Source organism: Ursus maritimus, unplaced genomic scaffold (genome assembly GCF_017311325.1).
Source record: "Ursus maritimus isolate PB19 unplaced genomic scaffold, ASM1731132v1 scaffold_25, whole genome shotgun sequence".
Taxonomy (NCBI): Eukaryota; Metazoa; Chordata; class Mammalia; order Carnivora; family Ursidae; genus Ursus; species Ursus maritimus.
Genome location: NW_024425008.1, coordinates 23,273,727 through 23,293,749, shown reverse-complemented (window position 1 = coordinate 23,293,749; position 20,023 = coordinate 23,273,727). Strand labels below are relative to the sequence as shown.

The following is a 20,023-nucleotide window of genomic DNA, read 5'->3' as shown; positions in this document are numbered from 1 at the left end:
ATGATGATGACTGCAACTCTGATATCTCAGAAAGCTTAGGATGCTGTCCAAGAAATAGCCATCTATTCTTCTGACCAAGTTATCCCAAGCCCAATGGGACTCAGATGATACTTAATAGAACGTTTTCTTGGAACAATGGCCACACTTTTACTTACACATTAAAAATAATCTCTAACTGCTATTAAAGCCAGTTAGTTAACCCACTATTAATGTTTGAAGAATAAGCACAGAATTAGAGGGCTAACCCATATAATTACTGTACTTCATTTAAACAGTTTTGGTTATAAAGAAGAGATAAGAACCCCCTTCCCATACCGAACACACAAAACGGCTACGTACTTCCTTTACTCTTCATCAATGGCAAAAAATAGCACTCTAGGTCTCCAGGGAAGACCCCACTCTGTCACTGATGGGGTGTTGTTTAGGAATCACTGAATGGTACACATTACTCAAATCATATACAGCAGCAAGTATCTTAGACCAAAAATCTTGTAGCCATACACTCTGTACATTCCTCCAAGAACAGGGTATGCTAAATAATTAAAAACTGAATAAGTGCAGTAAAGGTAAAGATCCATTAATGGAGAAAAGAAAACCTTTCTACGAGTAGAGGCAAACACTTGGTACTTATTAAAAATTTGGTAACTTTTGCTTATCTTATGAATCTTATAAGTACATAAGTACCAAAGTTGATTACCATGCCAACAGAAATATACTGATAATTAACAAGGTTAAACCATGAAGTAACTTCCACTCATATTATTATTTTTATTTTTTCACATTTAGATGATACCTTAGTGTAGAGGCTGGTCACCTTCTATGGACAGCTCTAAAGTGGGTGGAGAAGGCGGCAGACAACACTTTCCACTCCTCAGAGCACTTTCTAGATCAAAAAATTGTACATCTGCCACAAGTACCCAGTCAGGATGTACTGGGAAGAGCAGGATCTCATAGCTTACTGGAAAGGAGAGAGAGGAACAAAAGAATGCCTAAACACACAAATCAACCATCATTAAAGGTCCTCCTTTGTTCTTTAACTTCTATATAAACAGCTGCAGAATTTCAACCTGTAGATTAGAAATTAAGATCACTATACCTAAAAATATCTTCAAGTACTAAATAGGACTAGAGAAGGAAGTAAGGGCGGGAGAGAGAGGAGGGCATGGGATATAAAGAAAACATTAGCGAAGCTATTCCAACACACCACACCGTGGAGGAATGTGAATTTGAGTTCACGTTTTCACATGATTTCAGAGAAAGAAGGATAAAGTATCCTATCCAGAAATGTTACCTAAAACAAAAATAAAAGAAATATTAGCTAGAAGGCAGGGTAGACTGATTTGAATAACATGTTCCCCTTAAGTACCAACTAAATTGCACTAGAAAATCTTTGTTTTAAGGTCTTTAAGAGACCCAAGGAATAGGAAAATAAATGTACCCCCGACCCACTCTTCACAAGCTATTTTCGTGGTCCAGTGAACAGCCTTGTAAAAGGGATATTTATAAGGGACTTCCAGAAAGCGAGAGTTCTGTAACTTTGTTAAACACTGAAGCAAAATTGAGTAGAAGCTAGGTTCACCATCTCCTAGAAGCAGCCCCTATTTTGCTAGACTGGCAACAAATAAAGCGCTCAGCTCAGGCAATTGTCAAGCTAATGAACATCAAAGCAGACAGCCTGTCTCTCCCTCCCCTAGGGACACTGTTCCAAAGCCGACTTCGGTGCTTTGTCTCCTTACAAGAACTTGGCCAAGTATCTGACTCTACTCTCCCATATTACTACTGCTATTTCTCTCATCTGCAACTAGAGCCGTTTTTGCTAACACGACGCACTAAACAGTAAGTGACCCTCTCAAGCACTGTTTATCACCCTCTCGCTAGTCGTAGCTTAATCCTTTAATTAGTTTCAGTGTCCAAAAACTAGGATTTCCGGAGGACTGCCACAGGATGCACACCAAGCAGCAGGGGCCAAGGCTTAAAGTTGTTCAAGAGTTTCAAAGAATGGTTGCTACCGCACAGCCAGAAACAAGAGAACCCTAAACAAAAGGAAGAAAGGAGGCCAAGTGCCTTCGAAAAATTAAGGAACTGAGTTTTACTTATTTTTTTAAAGACTTTATTTATTTGAGAGCAAGAGTGAAAGAGAGAAAGAGCGCAAGAGAGAGCACGTGTGCATGAGCAGAGGGGAGGGGCAGAGGGAGAGGCAAAACCAGACTCCCTTCCAAGCAGGGAGCCGGAGGCACGGGGCTCCATCCCAGGGTCCTGGGATCACCACCTGAGCCGAAGGCAGGCGCTTAACCCACTGAGCCACCCAGGCGCCCCAAGGAACTGAGTTTTAAAGGGTGCCACCTCACTGTCAGGACAGAAAGTCTTCATTTGTCCAAAGACTATCCTACTGTCCTTTGGGGCTGGAACACACAACAAGCTGCTTTTAGAACAAACTACAGGGATGAGGAAATCTGTGTACTGCACTCAAGCACCCACCTTCAGATGAGGAGGGTCAGCAAATCAGGCAAGGGCTACTAAAGGCAAGGCCAGAATTAACCTGTAGTTGCAGCGGTGGAAGACAAGGCCATGATGTTTCACAGGCTAACCAGTATGGAACTTTTTAAAGTTTATAGCAGGCAAGACCATCTGTAGGTTATATACTAAAAAATTTGATTCTGAATTAATAGGCCATTAAAAAAAAGTGAAACAAAAATAAATGCAATGAGACTTAAAGAGTTGATCGTGGGTCTCTGAATTCTTAGTTCTCTTCCTTCCTTCCTAACTGGTTTCTGACTTCTCCACCCATGCCACTGATCATTCTGCAAGGACCATCAGCTCTCTGGAAGAAAGCCTTAAGGCATCCAGATTTCAAAAAACGATGAAAACAGGCAACTCAGTTTTACCACCAAGCTCCTGTTCCACAAAGCAACATGTCCCTTATTTTCTTTCAAAAGAAAAAGACCCTATCTCTGGACTTTCAATTCTCTTCCCTTCCCAAGTTACCACTTCTCAGTAGAGCTGCTCTTGGTTCTCTTTGGTGTAAACAAGCTCAAACAAACAAACAAACAAAAAGATAGCCCTTAAATCCCTTAAAAATTAGTTTGCATTTTTAACTGAGGTTTTCTTAAAAATGCACATTCTAGGACCTTGTCCACCAAGACTCCCTGGTTTGGTAGAGTGGACTAGAATCCTCATTTCTAACAAGCTCTTCAACAATGGTACTCAACCCTGGCTACACATTAAGATCTGGGGTGCTTTTCACTAACACCCTGCAGGGGCCTCACACCCCAGAAATTCAGGGTCTGCAAGGGGCCCTGACATCAGCAATATGACTAATTTTGAAGATTTCCTCTGTGTAAGCAAGGTCAGGAACCACCACACTAACTTTGCCTCTGATGCAACGTGGTCCATGGACAAAGTCTGAGAACAGAGGCTCACAAAAGTACACCTGAATGAGGTCCTTCTGAACCTGGCTCCACCACCAAATGAGATGGCAGGCAGAGTAAAGTATTTAGAGAATCAGAAAAACCACAGATGACTTTTTTTTTTTTTTTTTATCAATTCCTCTTCAGAAAGCTCTCAAATCTGGCAAGGCTTCAGAGGGTATCTGGTTCTTAGTTGAGTACAGAGTCCATATATCTTCTCACTTGTTTATACATATTAAGTATTCTTGTAGCAATAAATGGCAAAGTTGATGAAAAACTAGGGTCAAGTCTCCTAGACAAGGTCCTCCAAAATAATTCTGGGGGAAAAAAACACTCCTAATCATCTTAAGGTTTAGAAAGTTATTCTTCAAACAAAACAGAGCCTGGATTACAAGGTTCACAAATTACAAGTCATAAGAAGAATAGGTTGAAGTAATGGTCAGAAGTCTCAGCTAAACAGTAACTGAATAAATCAAATTGTGAGGGGAAAATCTTTAAAATAAATTTGATTACGAAATAAAACTAAGGTAATTCACCCACTTCAATCTTAAAAAACAAACAACTCTTGTCTTACAGTACTTTAATTAACAATTAGTTTCCTTATATCGTCTTACTAAATCTCCAAAATGAGGGACACCTAGTACAGGGCTCCTTTCCTGTCCTAGGGGAACAACCTCAAACTCCTTATTTACATTTTGTATTAAATACAATATTCTACTAAATGAACAAGTCTACATTTGTTCAAAGGTTAGCTCCCAGGCCTGCTGCCTGTGGGCATCTTAACAGCTAGCTTCAAACAAACTCTGAAACAAGACACAAAAGGAGAGACCGCTCTTGTGGTGAGAAACTTTTATTAGCATTTGGATTTGGAAGAAAGAGATTGGGAGTGGAAGAAAAAGCAGAACCCCACCCCCACCCCCAGCGCAACAGAAGCTCTTGAGTATTCTGAACAAATTTCTGAAGCAGAGATGGAGACTAAAAGTGTTATCAGAGGGAACAGATAGGTAAATGCCCCCACAGGGTTTTCATTTGTACGGCTGATTACTCACAACTAAATTTAGCTGTGTTTTGGAAAATGAGCAGACCAAAAATCAGAAAATTAGAAAGAGGTTATAAAGGTCTGTTTTAATAAAATGTTAAATATCATTAATGCAACTTCAGAAGAAGAGGACGGAGTTCCAGAAGGCACGTTCTTTCTATTCAGAGACAAGATATTGAGAAAACTTGAACCATCTGAGGCCGCAAATTTCTCCACCACTGATAAAGCGGTCATATTGCTTGCTGATTTTAGAAAGCTTAAGCCACTGGTTAAAAAGCGCTTTGGGCTAGATAATGACGAAGCTAATTTACAAAAGGAAAATCTTTCTTTTCCTTCTGGTAATTTACTAGAGTGATAAGCTTCTATAGAAAAAAATCCACTTAGAAAGATTGATAAGGAACGTAGTAAGATTAATAAGACCTGAGTTTGCTTCAAATAATGAGCTGGTTTTAAGGAAGTTTAAGAGTTTGGTGGGGGGAGCAGAGAGAAGGAGCTTTTCGGAGAAAAGACAGAAGGAAGAACCGGGAGAAAGGGGGAAGCTGAACAAAGGAAGAATTTGCCTGTGCCTCTGAGCCGAGCCCTTCTCTGGAATCCTATCCTTACTACTAGACTGTACGTTTTTTCAAAGGTAGATGTATTGTTCAACCCTGCACTGCTCAACCGCAAACCCACCACAGGATAGAGAGTAGATGCTTGATAAATGTTTTATAAATGTGGAATTCAGTATTTTTTTAACAGCATCCTAGGCAGTCAGTTATAAAGTAATCTAGTCTGACTCTCGGTGTCAGATACACTGTTAAACTGTAAAATGTAAGTAAGAAGAAAACTTTTTATTAGAAAACTTGATTTTTATTTATATGAATTTCCTTTTTTTCTTTTAAGATTTTATTTATTTATTTGACAGAGAGAGAGACAGCCAGCGAGACAGGGAACACAAGCAGGGGGAGTGGGAGAGAAAGAAGCAGGCTCCCAGCATAGGAACCCGATGCGGGGCTCGATCCCAGAACACTGGGATCATGCCCTGAGCTGAAGGCAGACGCTTAACGACTGAGCCACCCAGGCGCCCCATATGTACATGAATTCCTAATAGTGAAATAAACAAACTAAGTAAAAGCAGATAAATAGTAATAAAGAAAAAAGTGGACCCAAACAGTCCTGGGCTCAGAAAGCACCGGACTTGGGAGAGGGGTGCCCAGGCTCAGCCCGTCCACCAAACAGAACAAGTGGATGGAAAAGCCGTCAGCCTCCTGCGGAGAAGCAGGAAATTATCCCTGTGCCCCCAACCCCCAAAGATTGTTTTCTTTAACAGTTCTGCCTTCTTAGCATGGGACTCTTGGAATTTTTTTTTTTTTTTTAAGTTTCTCAGTTCTCCTACATCAACTTTTGACAGTTCCTGGGATTCTCAAGATGATCATTTAACACTTCATTAACAAGTCTATTATAGGAATTAATTCAAATGAGCCAAAACTAATTTTAATTAAACCTCAATCTGCCCAAGGTATTCCTTTTTTCTCCTACACCAATAGGCGCCTACATAGGCCCAGTTCTTTCAAAATTAGTAAGTACAAGAAGTGCAGTTTTCTGGAAAATTACCTGTCATTTTTATTTATTTTTTTTTAAGATTTTATTTATTTATTTGACAGAGATAGAGACAGCCAGCAGAGAGGGAACACAAGCAGGGGGAGTGGGAGAGGAAGAAGCAGGCTCATAGTGGAGGAGCCTGATGTGGGGCTCGATCCCGCAACGCTGGGATCACGCCCTGAGCCGAAGGCAGATGCCCAACCGCTGTGCCACCCAGGCGCCCCTACCTGTCATTTTTAAAAAAGATTTTATTTATTTATTTGAGAGAGCCTGTGCACGTGAGCAGGAGGGAGGGGCAGAGGGAGAAGCAGACTCCTTGCTGAGCAGGCAGCCTGAGGATACAGGGCACCTCCATCCCAGGACCCTGGGATCATGACCTGAGCCAAAGGCAGATGCTTAACCAGCCCAGCCACCCAGGCGCCCCACTTGTCATCATTTTTAAATTTACCTAGTAAAATGCACCTATTTATTTTGTGCCATACTTTAAGAACCCACCCATTTTCTAACAGTTATGGATCATGTGTGCCTTCATTCATTCATTCAGCAAATTTATCAAAAGGCTACCGGATGTCAGACACTAAGCTGGGTGCTGTGCATGTTATTAATTACATCTTTGGCCACAAATAAAATACAGCCAATTACAGCTCTGGAAAATGGAAAAGCACAATTTTAGTTTCTTTGCTCAGACATATTTTGCCTTGACTCATAAATAGATCTTACAGCTAAATTCCCATTACTGGATGGATGTGTGTGTGTGTGTGTGTGTGTGTGTGTGTGTGTGAAAGCTAGAATCTCAAATGTCTAGTGGAATTTGTCAGAATTTCCTTGGTGTCAGTTTTTCTGCTCTCCAGCCTGTTCTAAGTCCGTATGTCCACTCAATGAACAAGCACGCTGGCAGCACTTCCCATCCACTGTTCCCTCCTTTCGGTTCTGAGGTAAGATGCCTTTCAAGGTCTACTCATCAATCTAGTGGCATGTCCTTCTCTTCCTCAGGAAAAGGATAGGAACTGGAGGGAGAATGTGGGGAAGGCCGGGAGGAAGAAAAGGGGGTGCCTACAAAGTAGGGTTGGGGATGGATCTCAACTTCTCTTGCGTGCGGCAGCTTTCCTGAAGGCTCTACACTCTGCTCACCACAGAGCAACACATCTTCCCACAAAAAAAAAAAAAGAAAAGAAAAGATTGATTGTTTCTTAACAATCAACCATGTAATATTTGTGTATATGTTTAAGCGTTACTTTCAATCATATTTTAAGCAAGATCTATTTCCATAGAAGTTATTCATGTAGTATGGAATCTGATAACAAAACAGTCTTACTCATAAAAGTAACATACTCATATGGCAAAATAAAATTCCAGCAGTACAGAATATTAAATACGAAGTACCTAAGTCCCCCCTCCCCGCTTCCGCCAGCCACCTCCATTCCCATCCCAAGAAGCAGCGCCAGGTTCTCCTTCCGGCACTTCTGACAGCTAGCACTGCAGTGCTGCATACACTTACCCTCTGCTTCTCCTTCCGCAACCCTACATGGTGGTGTGGTCAGGCAGCTGTGCTCCTGCTACTTTCCATGTCCCTTCGACTAATCACCACCAAGCTTTGTCATATTATTATTTTTAATTCTAGTGGCCAGCCACCTTCATAAACCTAAAGAGGATTCCTTAACTTCAAACTGTGCTGATTTATAAACAAGATAGTAACGACTGACTCTCCACCAAGTACATGACAGAAACGGATACACTTCCATGCCCCTCACCTTCCTTTATCCCCTTTCCACACCTCCTGTCTGCACTGCTTACACTGTCAAGGTTTTTGTTATTTATATCTGGTTTATAGCCACTGCTAAACTTTACATGCTGTACCTGTAACTGACCCTACAAACTAGCAACTAATTAAAAGTAGTAATATCGTGATTATTTTACCCCACTTGTATTAAACAAAAGAAAGTCTTCCAGGTGTCAAAGCTAAGTGACTTCTCTTTTTTTAACCCCTAATAATTCAAGTCACATTTTAGTTTTGATTTCATCTTAAATGAAGACGAACTAGTTGTTCACCATTTCATAGCTCACCATATTATCATTACAAAACAACTATTTCTGATCCACTAACTCTGGCTTGGAAGGGAAAAAAGAGAAAAATCGTACTAAGCCCGTAACTGGAGAGAGAACAGCAGCCCCTGTGAAAACATACAGCGTCATAAATCCTACATTCTGACATGGGTCGTATCTTTGCTTAAAATAGAATAGATGTTAGTGGACAACTTTAAAACCGAACTGGAATATTTAATGATAAGCAAATATTTATATTTTAATTCAAGTCTAATCTGTTTTATAGTTACATAAATCCTATTTATAAGAAACTAAGTTTAGCTTCTCTATCCTAATCTGATTTATAATGTTCCTCCAATGATTCATAGGCTCCATTTCTTTTTTACTGATGAGATACACCTGCCAGTTAGAATGGAACAAATGCTTTCCGGGCTTTGAAAGCGAGCTTACGAATGGTTGCTTCTGGTTACAAAAGGACCTGGTTAGGGAGAGCAAAGGCCAAACCATCTGTACCATCAAAGTATGAAGCTTTATCCCACTAAGAGAAAATCAGTAACAGCATCAAATCAAAGATACATTTATGTTTTTAAAACTAAATTATTAATCTTAAATCTCATATATTTTTTCCCAAGTCCTATAATTCTAAGAACGTTGGTCAGTATACATGAGGCTTCAATTCAAGAATAATCCTATATGAGTGAATGAAGGATCTTATCCTCTTGGGTATATAAATTTCTTAAGCCCTCAGCATTTAAGAACACAAACAATATAATAAGGGACTAAATCATAGGTTAGAATGCCTCTCTTCAAGCCACCAAAGTATTATTCATTTAACCATCTACCAAGCATCTACTGCATGCCTACTATGTGCCAAACACGTTTTAAACAGAAGCAACAAAGTGAACAAGATAGCCAAAACTCCATGTTTTCGTGGAGTTATTCTACTTTGGGAAGACAGATAACAGTTTTGTGAATAATCAAGTCAAACAAACAATTACTGACTCTTAAGTTCCTGACACAGGCACTATTTAAGATGCAAAGGAGGGGCGCCTGGGTGGCTCAGTCAAGTGTCTGCCTTCGGCTCAGGTCATGATCCTAGGGTCCTGGGATTGAGCCCTGAATTGGGCTCCCTGCTCGGTGATCCTGCTTCTCCCTCTCCCTCTGACTGCTGTTCCCCCTGCTTGTGCTCTTTTTCTGTCAAATAAATAAATAAGATCTTAAAAAAAAAAAAGATGCAATGGAGGAGCAAGACAAGGGTCCTAACAGGGGAGCTGACACCGACCTGGAAAAACTACATGAAGGGTTAGTGAGCTTTCACATTATACAGTGACATCCCATGGCTACTGGTTGATGATCTGTGTCACCTGGCCAACAAGCTTTCGGAGTTACTGCCCCATAACACTGCCTATTAACTGAAAGTTCATTTTTGGGAAAGTCTCCCTCTTTCTGTAACAGTATTATTCTAATACTTTATTCCATTTCATCTTTGTATTACCAAACTTGTTTGCTAAAGGGACAAAATAAAGTGTGAACACTAATAATATCACACAGGACTCAGCAGCGCCTGCGTGGCGCGGTCAGTTAAGCATCCAACTCTTGATTTCAGCTCAGGTCATGATTTCAGGGTCCTGAGATAGAGCCCTGTGTCGACCTCAGTGCTCAGCATGGAGTCTGCTTGGATTCTCTCTCCCTCCCCCCACCCTCCACCACTCCCCATGGGTGTTCTCTCTTTTCCAAAAATAAATAAATAAATCTTTAAAAAATTTAACACAGGACTCAGAAACTTCACAAAACCAAAAATTATTAGACATTCTGAATGCAGCAATAATAAACTTTATATGCTCATTGGTACTGTGCTGTAGCTGCACATCAGTTATGAAGAAAAAAATCAAAATCGAGTAACACACAATACTTGAGACAGTCAAAATTATAATGAAAAGGTAAGGCTTAGAGATTTCATTATATGTTTGATATTTTAGGACCGGACACCAACTGTAACATCTAGCAGTTAAGTCTACTGATTGACTTGCATACGCACTTTAGACAAAACATTGTGTTCAAACATTATTTTTTTTTTAAAGATTTTATTTATTTATTTGACAGAGAGAGAGGCAGCAAGAGAGGGAACACAAGCAGGGGGAGTGGGAGAGGGAGAAGCAGGCCTCCCGCCAAGCAGGGAGCCCAATGTGGGGCTCGATCCCAGAACACTGGGATCATGACCTGAGCCAAAGGCGGACACCCAATGACTGAGCCACCGAGGCGCCCCAACATTGTGTTGAAACATTAAACAAGGGCTCTGTGAGACAAAATTATAAATTTGTGACATTATAACGTTGTAAAATAGGGCTTTTGGGAGAAAAAGGGTATTACAAAAGACACAGCCTTTCATTTCAGCTCCCCCCATTTTCAATCCACAGCACTATGGAAATTCAAAGACAGAAATATGGGTGCAGCTCAGATGTAAACCTGATTCCTTCCAGGCAAATTTCTTCAAAATATAAAAACTGAAAAACAGTGCAGTATTAAAATGTATGGTTCTAGAAAGCCTAGATAATCCAAGATGAAACTGAAAAATACCCCTAAAATAACTCTCTCTCTCTCTCACACACTCAACCATACAGAAACACATACCACCAATTAATTCATTCACTGATACAAAACAGTAGAAGAAAGCAATAAACACTTGCAGAAGATATATTTGACACAGACAAAAGAGAAGATTGTTTAAGGCACAAAAACACTGTCCATATGGTAAAAGACATGTAAATTCTAACATATTAAAAGGGAAAACTTTTATAAAGCATAATATTATAAACAAGATTTAAAGAAAAGCCATGTCTCTCAGTTTGGGAGACAACAGTGATAAAGAATTATTATCCAGAAAACATGAAGAACTAAAAATACCCATCTAAATGAACGACCAATCTGACTACTAATCAGGAAAATGGAAATAAAAACTACAATAAGATTGTGTTTCACACAGATCACGTTCGCTGAAATTAAAGGGACTGACAATACCTAAAAAGGCATGGAAATGGAGAAACTCTAACTTTCATACTAGAACGGGAGACTACACTGCTAAGGACTTCTGAAAGAACCTGGAAACCTCTATCACTGTGAGATGAAGAATCTCAGCCACAGGATACAGGCAAAATTATCTCAGCAAAGGAGACCCACGTAAGGATTATCACTGCGGTACTATGTAGCAACAGTTAAAAAGAGCTAACAATCTAAATGTCCATCAACAGAGTAATGAACACACAAGCTGTGGTAACGCTCAGTGGAGTATTACACAACAGTGAAAACGAATGAGTAAGAACCTCACACTCAACAGGGATAATGCAAACAAATAATATTAAGCAAATAAAATAAGTTGTGGAAAAACTTCCTGAATATGACCAACTTGTGTAACATTTAAAAACACAAAACAACAGGAGCGTCTGGGTGGCTCCGTCAGTTAAGTGTCTGACTTCGGCTCAGGTCATGATCTCAGGGTCCTGGGGTCGAGTCCCGTGGGGGGCTCCCTGCTCAGCGGGGAGTCTGCTTCTCCCTCTCCCTCTGCTCCTCCTCCTGCTCATGCTCTCTCTAATAAACAAATAAAATCTTAAAAAACAAAACAAAACCAAACCACACACACAAAGCAACACAGACGGTCCTCATTATTGGAATCCAGTCTGTTCCTAAAAGTGTGTTACAGTGTGAATGTTCAGGTACCAGAACATCAGGTATATTACATCATTCAAAAATAGAAAAAAATCACATGTTCCTGGTTCATCCAAAACTCCAAACAATTTTTTTCCCAAGCCACGTAACACTCTTAAATATCTGCATAATAACCTACCAAGAATTTCCATAAAATAGATAGCATCTATAATACCAATGACCTATTTTAACCCTGAGGCGACTGAAGTACTCTTGCGTGTCCGACTCAGTGATGCTGCGAAATATGGAGTCATGAGTTATATTCCCAGGCAGGCGTTCCCTTGTCTCAATGAGCGTCAGCACTCCCACATTTTCTGCAAATGCAGGGACATCTGTGGGCCTCTTCTGCTCACCTACTTTTTTCATAGGTTTTTCTGCATGTCACAGGACATTTTCACTAGTAACGTGGGGAAGATGACAGAGAGATTGCACAACACATTTAATAACTCAAGTGGACGGGAGACTGGGTCCTATCAGGAAAAGAGCAAAAACACACCTGAAGTGCGCTCCACAGCCTCGTCCCCAGGCTCGTGCACAACTGAGAACACCTTTAGTGGTGTGCACATGACATTTATTACAGCAGGTTTTGATTCAGACAGTTAAATCTCTTAAGCATTTCTGCACGTCATCATAGCAAACAGTGAGCCTTCAAACAGTGGGGGATACCGACACTATATGGATACGGTCACAGTACAAGTAGAAAAGTACAGAAAGAGACAATTTCAGAATACTGGTATCTCTGGGGAAGGGGTGAGAGAAACAGAATCAAGAAGGGACACTAAAGGGAGCTTTAGCTATCTTTTTCTTTTTAAAAAGTGAGATAAACGGGGTGAGATAGTAACATTAAAATATGGGATCATGAGTACATTATTTTCTGTACCTTTTCATAAAATATGAAGGACCAATAACATTCATAACCTGTCTGATGCATGCCAGAAGCCTGCCAGCATTAAGCAGCCCACGGGTTCACAGGACTGTGAATTCGATACTAAACAAGAATCTGAATGTGATTTTCGGGCAAGAGAACCAGTATGTCTGTGCTTTTTGGTGTCACCCTAACACCCCTCATGAGACAAGTCTGCCCCCCTGTCAGAACTGCCATCCTTCGCACCTCTACCCTTCCCCACTCACTCACCCACAATCCCTCTACCTGTCCTATTATGTTCAGGCCACAGTGGTCTCCTCGCGGTTCCTGAACACAGAGTGGCCTCCATCTCTAGGCCGTTTTATCCCTGGATTTTCAGGGCCAAATCCTCACCTTCTCCAAATTCTTGCTAAAGTCTTACCTTCTCAACGACCACCTTATTTAAAATTGCAAACTGGGTCCCCAGAACCCGTGACCACTCATCTTCCCTACTTCCCTTTTTCCCAGGGTACTTATTTTCTAGCACACTGTATAATTTACTTCCCTCACTAGAAACCCCATTACGGAAAAACTTTGGGGTGTTTCTTTCTTTCTTTTTCTTTCTTTCTTTTTTTTCTTTTAAGATTTTATTTATTTGGCAGAGAGAGAGACACAGCGAGAGAGGGAACACAAGCAAAGGGAGGGAGAAGCAGGCTTCCCGCTGAGCAGGGAGCCTGAGGCAGGTCTCCATCCCAGGACGCGGGGCTCCATCCCAGGACCCTGGGATCACGACCTGAGTCGAAGGCAGACACTTAACGACTGAGCCACCCAGGCACCCTTGGGGTGTTTCATTCTTGATGAGTCACGAGTGTCTAGCAATAGCACCTAGCGGGCAAGTATTTGGTAAAGTGATTAATGAAACTTCAATTTTTCTATGTTACAGTACTCTCCGGGACTAATACAACAAGCCACTATCCTCTGCATCTCCAATACTCCCCAAGTACATATTCCTCTCAAACCATCTGTTTGTACGCCCATTTCCTATGGATTCTGATTCAGAGTCTAACAGAGAGTGAGATACTCAATGTTTGTGGAATGAATGAAATTCAATGTCTTGAACATAAAAGATTAAGTTTCACTCAGGGTAGGCCACTTCTACTATCAACTCATACTCAGGTAAATTAATTGCAGATACCTCTTTTTAAAGGTCACCTTAAGGCACAAAGGACTGCTGCTTGATTCACACTTTCTTTCCACTACAAGGACAATAAAAAGATGCATTAAATGATGCCATAAAAATAAGCACTACCGTACACACTCAAATCTAAAAGAAATCAGGCTAAATTTAATTAGGATCAGGTAGCCAGATTTAAGAAAGATGGTACTTACCTCTACTTTTGGCTACATTCTTATTATCCTCTATTTTGGCAGAGAAGCAATGTAGCCAAAAGCAGTTTGCCTACACTAATTAAAAGTTTTAGAGAGCAATTTTTAAAATATATAAACGCTGGTAGTGGCAAGTTGTAAAAATGGCCACAAATTCTTGGACCCACTTAGCACTTGAAGTGGAGTCTGATTTCTTGTGCCCTGCAATCTGGACTGGCCTTAGTGACCTGCTTAACAACAAATCAGCAAAGGTCATGGGGTTTCGGCAGGTTATTTGGGAACGTATGCTCTGAAGCGTCCCCTCTGGTTTCCTACTCACCATGCTATGAGGAGCCCATGCCTCATAAGGAGGACATGTGAGGCTCTGGTCAACGGCCTCAGCTGAGCCCAGTGTTCAAGTCACACGGGCCCAAGTGACGTGAGAGGGAAGAAGCCTCCAGATGATCCCAGCCCCCAGCCATCTAAGTCTTCCCGGCGCCTTGGGTCTTCCAAGCTCAAGTCCCGGATATTAAGGAGCAAAGAGAAGCCATCCCTGCTGTGCCCTGACCGAATTCCTGACCTGCAGAATCTGTGAGCATAATAAGATGGCTGTTGTATCATACCACTAGGCTTTGGGGGTGGTCCAAGAGCCAATAAATAAACTGGAAAATGAGTGCTAACCCAAAGCCTGTAACTAATTACCACATTTCATTTTCTCACCACCAGCAGAGCCTAGATTTCATTACTTAGCACAGATAAGTCATTTATGCAGAGGTCACACATCACACAGATCCACGTTCTTTCTAGGACAGGGCAAAGAAATGATCCAAAATTAACTCTGACAGCTGTTAGCCATTCACTTTAGTCACCTGTCTGTACGCCGAATCAATAAGGCTGATGCATCTATGTGAAGTAACTGGATAATTGCTAGCTATATAAGTATATATCTCAGATCAAAACACACTATTTCTAATAACACCATGAGGAAGGAGAGAAGATCACGTAGCTACTCTTAAGAGGGGGTTACTCTCAAGGCTCCATGCTGTGTTCACAACGTGAATGAAATGTTTTCTTCCCCAAGGAATCAATTCATGAAACTGAAAATGATCAACACTTTGAAAATCTATTTCCAAAAATCTCTCACTAGAGATAATAAGGATATACCACAAATCAGAAGAAAATATTAAGAAAAAGTTCTGATTTAAGAAAACAGGTTTGCATCAAAATCAGACAGACTACTTCCTACTTGTTTTCCAATGTAAATCAAATCAATATTACCACAAAATATTATACAAATGAAGAGTGGAGAACTCAAGGCTGATAGTGTAAAATCGTTGACAAGAATAAAACTCATTTTAGAAGCATTTAAAAAGCAACACGTAAAATTAATGTATGTCTCATACTCACAATGGAAATATTTTTAAAAGTGAAAAAACAAAACAAAAATCCCAATTGTTCTAATTTTCTGCAATCAACACTGCCCTCTAGTGATGCAGAATAAAAGTAAAAGAGAAAGCAAGTATCACATTTTATTTATTTCATTTCAGTGTGTTTATGTCAGGGCATCTAGTTTGGACTACAAATTCCACCAAAGACAGAATGAACACATTGAGGATGACTTTTATTACCTATTGTTAAATTAGAAACTCTTTTAAAAGGCATTAAATCAAGGACATTAATACATGCAAAGAGCAGCTTTTAAATACAATGGGAACGAGACATCGCTACAGTGAGTTACATCTTCATAAAAGATTGTGCAATTCAGGAAAGACCCTGCAGTTTATCGCCGAAGATTTATGAAGATAGGTAAGACAGTAAGATTAAAGCGCCACCATCTGTAGACAAGAAAATTCCACAGGAAGCAAGCCAGGCTAGTTCTCAGGGCAGATGTGTATCAAACACACTGAAAAGTGTCCACAGCAGTCAAGGCCTCACACACCTGCCAGTTCTGCTCATTAGTATACCCGACTCCTCATTTTAGGAAAAAAGTCTGAAGAAAAGAGCATGTTTGGTTGCTTAGCATTTCCTGAGCAGAGGAAATTTTCCAAGAAAACAGGGACTTACCAAGGGTTGTGCCATCCTGCCCCATGATGCACTTCATAGAGGTGACAATCTGTTCCACGACAGGTGGCGACAGTGACGTGGCATACACTGCACTATGAGAATGCGTTCGCAGATAGTCTATCAGCTCCTGGGGAGTTCACAGAAGCAAGGCATTAGAGGGAGAGCTTGAATTCTCTGCAATGTCACTGCCTGCCTTCCAGGTGAAAGCAGACTCTTCCTCCCTTCAACAGCACCGGAAGAGGGACACTAATCTGAGATGCAAGGTCACCAACGTGGTCACAGTATACTATCAGCAACAACTGCGTCGGACACAAGCCAACATCCTCAGGCTTTTTCTTTTTTAAACACGCCACAACATGAAAGAAAGAAAAACTAGTTTTTAAAGAAGCCCTCTAAATTTGGAGACTATATCACTTAGTATTATAAACAGATCTACAGTGCTGAATTAAAGTGCTTGGACTGCTTTTTAGATACAGTAATTTACTTATAACTATTACAAAAAATATCATCTGCATATTACCCTATGCCTGCAAAGCCCATCCTTACACTCCCGAGTAAGAGAAAGACAGTTCTCTAACATCAATTTTAAAGGTATTTTAAATGTCCTCCAGATACATAGAGATTTATAAAATGATATAAATGTGGCAGAAATTAAATAGAAATTCACTGGGTCTTTCATGAGAACGGGAAAGCCGTCTCACTGAATAAAGAAAAACTCTATATGTCAGTTACAAGGAGTCCAAAATAATCAGTTGTATATTCCTATTCTCTCCTTTTAACTTCACTAAATCTTTAAATAAAATGTGCAAGGTAGCGTATGTATCAGAACCCAACAAGGAGACACAAAACATGACTCTAAAAAGTGTATCACTTCAAACACACTAAAAACTGTACAAAAGCCACAAAAGCATAGCTATACCACACCTAAATGATTTCCCAGAGTATTATTTTAAGTCGTTTGGTTTAGCAATATATCTTACCAAAAAGCAAACAACTCTCCAAAAGTGAGCCTGGTCCCATTAACAAAAATTTGAGGTAAAAATCTATCAAACTTGACTAAATGAGTTTTCTCTAAAAGGCAATCAATTACTAAGAGAAAGTCCAGGCTTTAAGCTTCCCAATATCAAATTTTAAAAAGGAATCAAAAATATTTATGAGCTCCTACTACATGTCACATACAAATACTTGACAATGTGTTTTTATTAATACTATGGAGAGTTTTCTTACAGTAAGTTTTATTGAGATATAACTCACTTATCTAAGGTGTACAGTGGCTTTAGTGTATTAACAGAGCTGTGCAACTTTCATCACTATTTAATTTCATTCTTTAATTTTTATTTATTTATTTTAAAGTAGGGTCCACACCCAACCTGGGACTTGAACTCACGATGCCAGGATCAAGAGTCATATGTTCTAACGACTGAGCCAGCCAGGCACCCCACTATCTAATTTTAGAACATTTCATTATCTCAGAAAGAAACCTCATACCCATCAGCAGTCACCTACCACTCAACCCATCCCCTCAGCCCTTGGCAACTACTAACCTACATTCCGTCTCTGATTACCTGTTCTGGACATATCACATAAAAGAAATAATACATGACCTTTTGTGACTGACTTCTTTAACGCAATGCTTTCAAGTTCATCCATGTTGTAGCATGGACATATACTATTTTTTCAACCCTCAACTACAATCTTGTAAGCTAGGCATATTCTCTCTATTTTACTGATAAGGAAATCAGAAGGTTAAATGCTTTGCCCCGGGGCTCACAGCATTAGGGAAATACTCAAACCTAGGCCTCTGTCTCATGGTTCAACCACTCCACCACACGTCATTGATTCTCAAATGCCTCAGAGTTCATTACACAATTTTTAAATTGAAAAATACAACGCCTTATGGTAAACCAGAGCAGGCAAAATTATCTTTTTCTTCCTGTCTTTATGATCACCCAAGATGCATCTGAGGCCAAGGGCAGGGAAACTGGTCTTCTATTCCCACTGGCTCTCACTAGAAACTCACTACTTTTGCGAAACTGTGGGTACAACTCAAACCCAGAAGAAAACTGTGGCAAACAGGCAGCACCACTGTGCGTCCTTTCACACAAGAGGGTGCTCTGTATGTCAGAGCAGCATGTAGTTTAGAACGAAGCTCAAATAAGAAAACAACAAACAATGAACAGAACCAGCCTTTGGTTCATCAGAATCACTCACTGAGCAGCTGGAGTGTGAAGCCCGCTGGCACTGTGAGCCTAGGCCACACACCAATTCAGGATCTCCACGTCCCAGTTCGAACGCTTACATGCTACACGTAAGTTAACAAGTGTGGTAGCCAGAACAACATTTACCCTTAATTGTTCAATTCACATGGCCCATTTACCTTCTTGCCTCCAATGTATCCTCCAGAAGCACCAAAGCTCTTTGTGAATGTTCCCATCATAACGTCCACATCCTCAGGATCCAGGCCAAAGTAATCTACCACACCTCGACCTGTAGGGCCCAGAGCCCCAATGCTGTGGGCTTCATCTAGATACAAGTATGCCTTGTATTTCTTCTTAAGGGCAATCACTTCAGGAAGGCGAACAATAGATCCCTCCATGCTGGCAAAATGGATAAAAAATACACACACTGAGACTTTTTCACTCTCAAAATGAGGAGGTGGCCACCTTACTAGTACTATTAATTTTTCTAAGTTTATTGCTTTTTTAAATGGTCTGACAACTCTGCCTGTGATCTTAAACTGGCAAAGTTAGATGATGCCATGGCTAGGTAGATGTCTAGGGGAAAGGAAATTGGATCTTTTCAAACCAGCACCAGAACAGAATTGATCTTCATTCACCACAGATGGATACAGGTCACAGCAGATTCTTCTAACACTTGCAATTACAGGCAACATTAGATTCTGCATTGCATTGCAGGTGAAATTAAAATAGCAGAATAAAAGAATAAAAAGGATAGGAGGTAAGAAAGTAAGTGCAAGGGCTGCAAATAAACCAGAATAAAATCTTCCTTAAAATGAAATGATGTAGAATTTGTTTTGACACATCAGAAAACATATTCCCATTCTTGCCCCTATATATACATTCCCTCTACAAATAGTAGAAAAATAAAGGATGCAAAAAGAAAGGGGATTTGAAGATCATCAGCATGATGGGAAGAATAAAGAAAAGCCAGACAAAAGGACTTCTGTGCTAGAAGCAGCTAACTCTGCCTCCAGGTATTTTACCAAGTCATAAACCCTGACTGCCTCCTTAGTGTCCGGGGGGTCCAGATTACCGTTCCCTTCTGCTTAAAAGTTCTATAACTTCATGGAGCCAAATCAGAAACCTAAGAATAAGAAAGCAGGATTACCTATATATTCCTTCCACAAGGATTAGAATTTTCTTCCAGGGCCTCCGTGTCCGAGGCTGCCCATAAACAATGGCATCTTTCAACAGCTTCTCTAGGCTTTGCATATCTGTAGCACACAAAAAAGAATTTCAGCACAAAGTACCTTCCTCTTTCTGAACTTTATTTCAGAAATGCAAATACACATTTCTTATTCAGGAAGTGTGTCTCAGATCGCAAAGGACATTAACATAATCGGAACTGAGCAGAAAAAGATAAGGCAAAATGGGTGAGCTACTGCTAGCCTGAATGACAATCTCATCTAAAATGTAATGAATGTTCAAAACCACAGAAACTCCACTAAGTGACTGTGGCATAGGCGGTTCTGCTGGGTAGCATGCCTGTGAAATGATTGATGGTTCGTGTTAAATACCTGGCCATTCAGTTAGCTTTTTTTTCCTATTTGTAGAATCAACTGTATCTTTAATCCTAGTGACTCATTCAGAAATACATGCATAAAGACAGCTGAGGAAGAGAGTGCAAACAAACAAACACATACACCTAAAAAGCAAATACGGGGGAAAATTCAAACTGCATGCCCCGTTTCCTTTCACCTAGGATACACTCAATAAACACTTGTTACATAGCTTTATC

General features: G+C 40.3%; 1 protein-coding gene across 1 annotated transcript in view; it reads right to left on the bottom strand.

Moving 5' to 3' along the window:
• Positions 1-20,023, bottom strand: part of SPTLC2 (serine palmitoyltransferase long chain base subunit 2) — a 97,167-nt gene that overhangs the window by 33,465 nt on the left and 43,679 nt on the right. The window contains exons 7-9 of the mRNA XM_040641602.1: positions 19,394-19,499; positions 18,423-18,642; positions 16,046-16,172 (exon numbers count right to left, since the gene is read on the bottom strand). Of these exons, the coding sequence (XP_040497536.1) occupies positions 16,046-16,172; positions 18,423-18,642; positions 19,394-19,499 (453 nt within the window). The remainder of the gene's footprint in view (positions 1-16,045; positions 16,173-18,422; positions 18,643-19,393; positions 19,500-20,023) is intronic.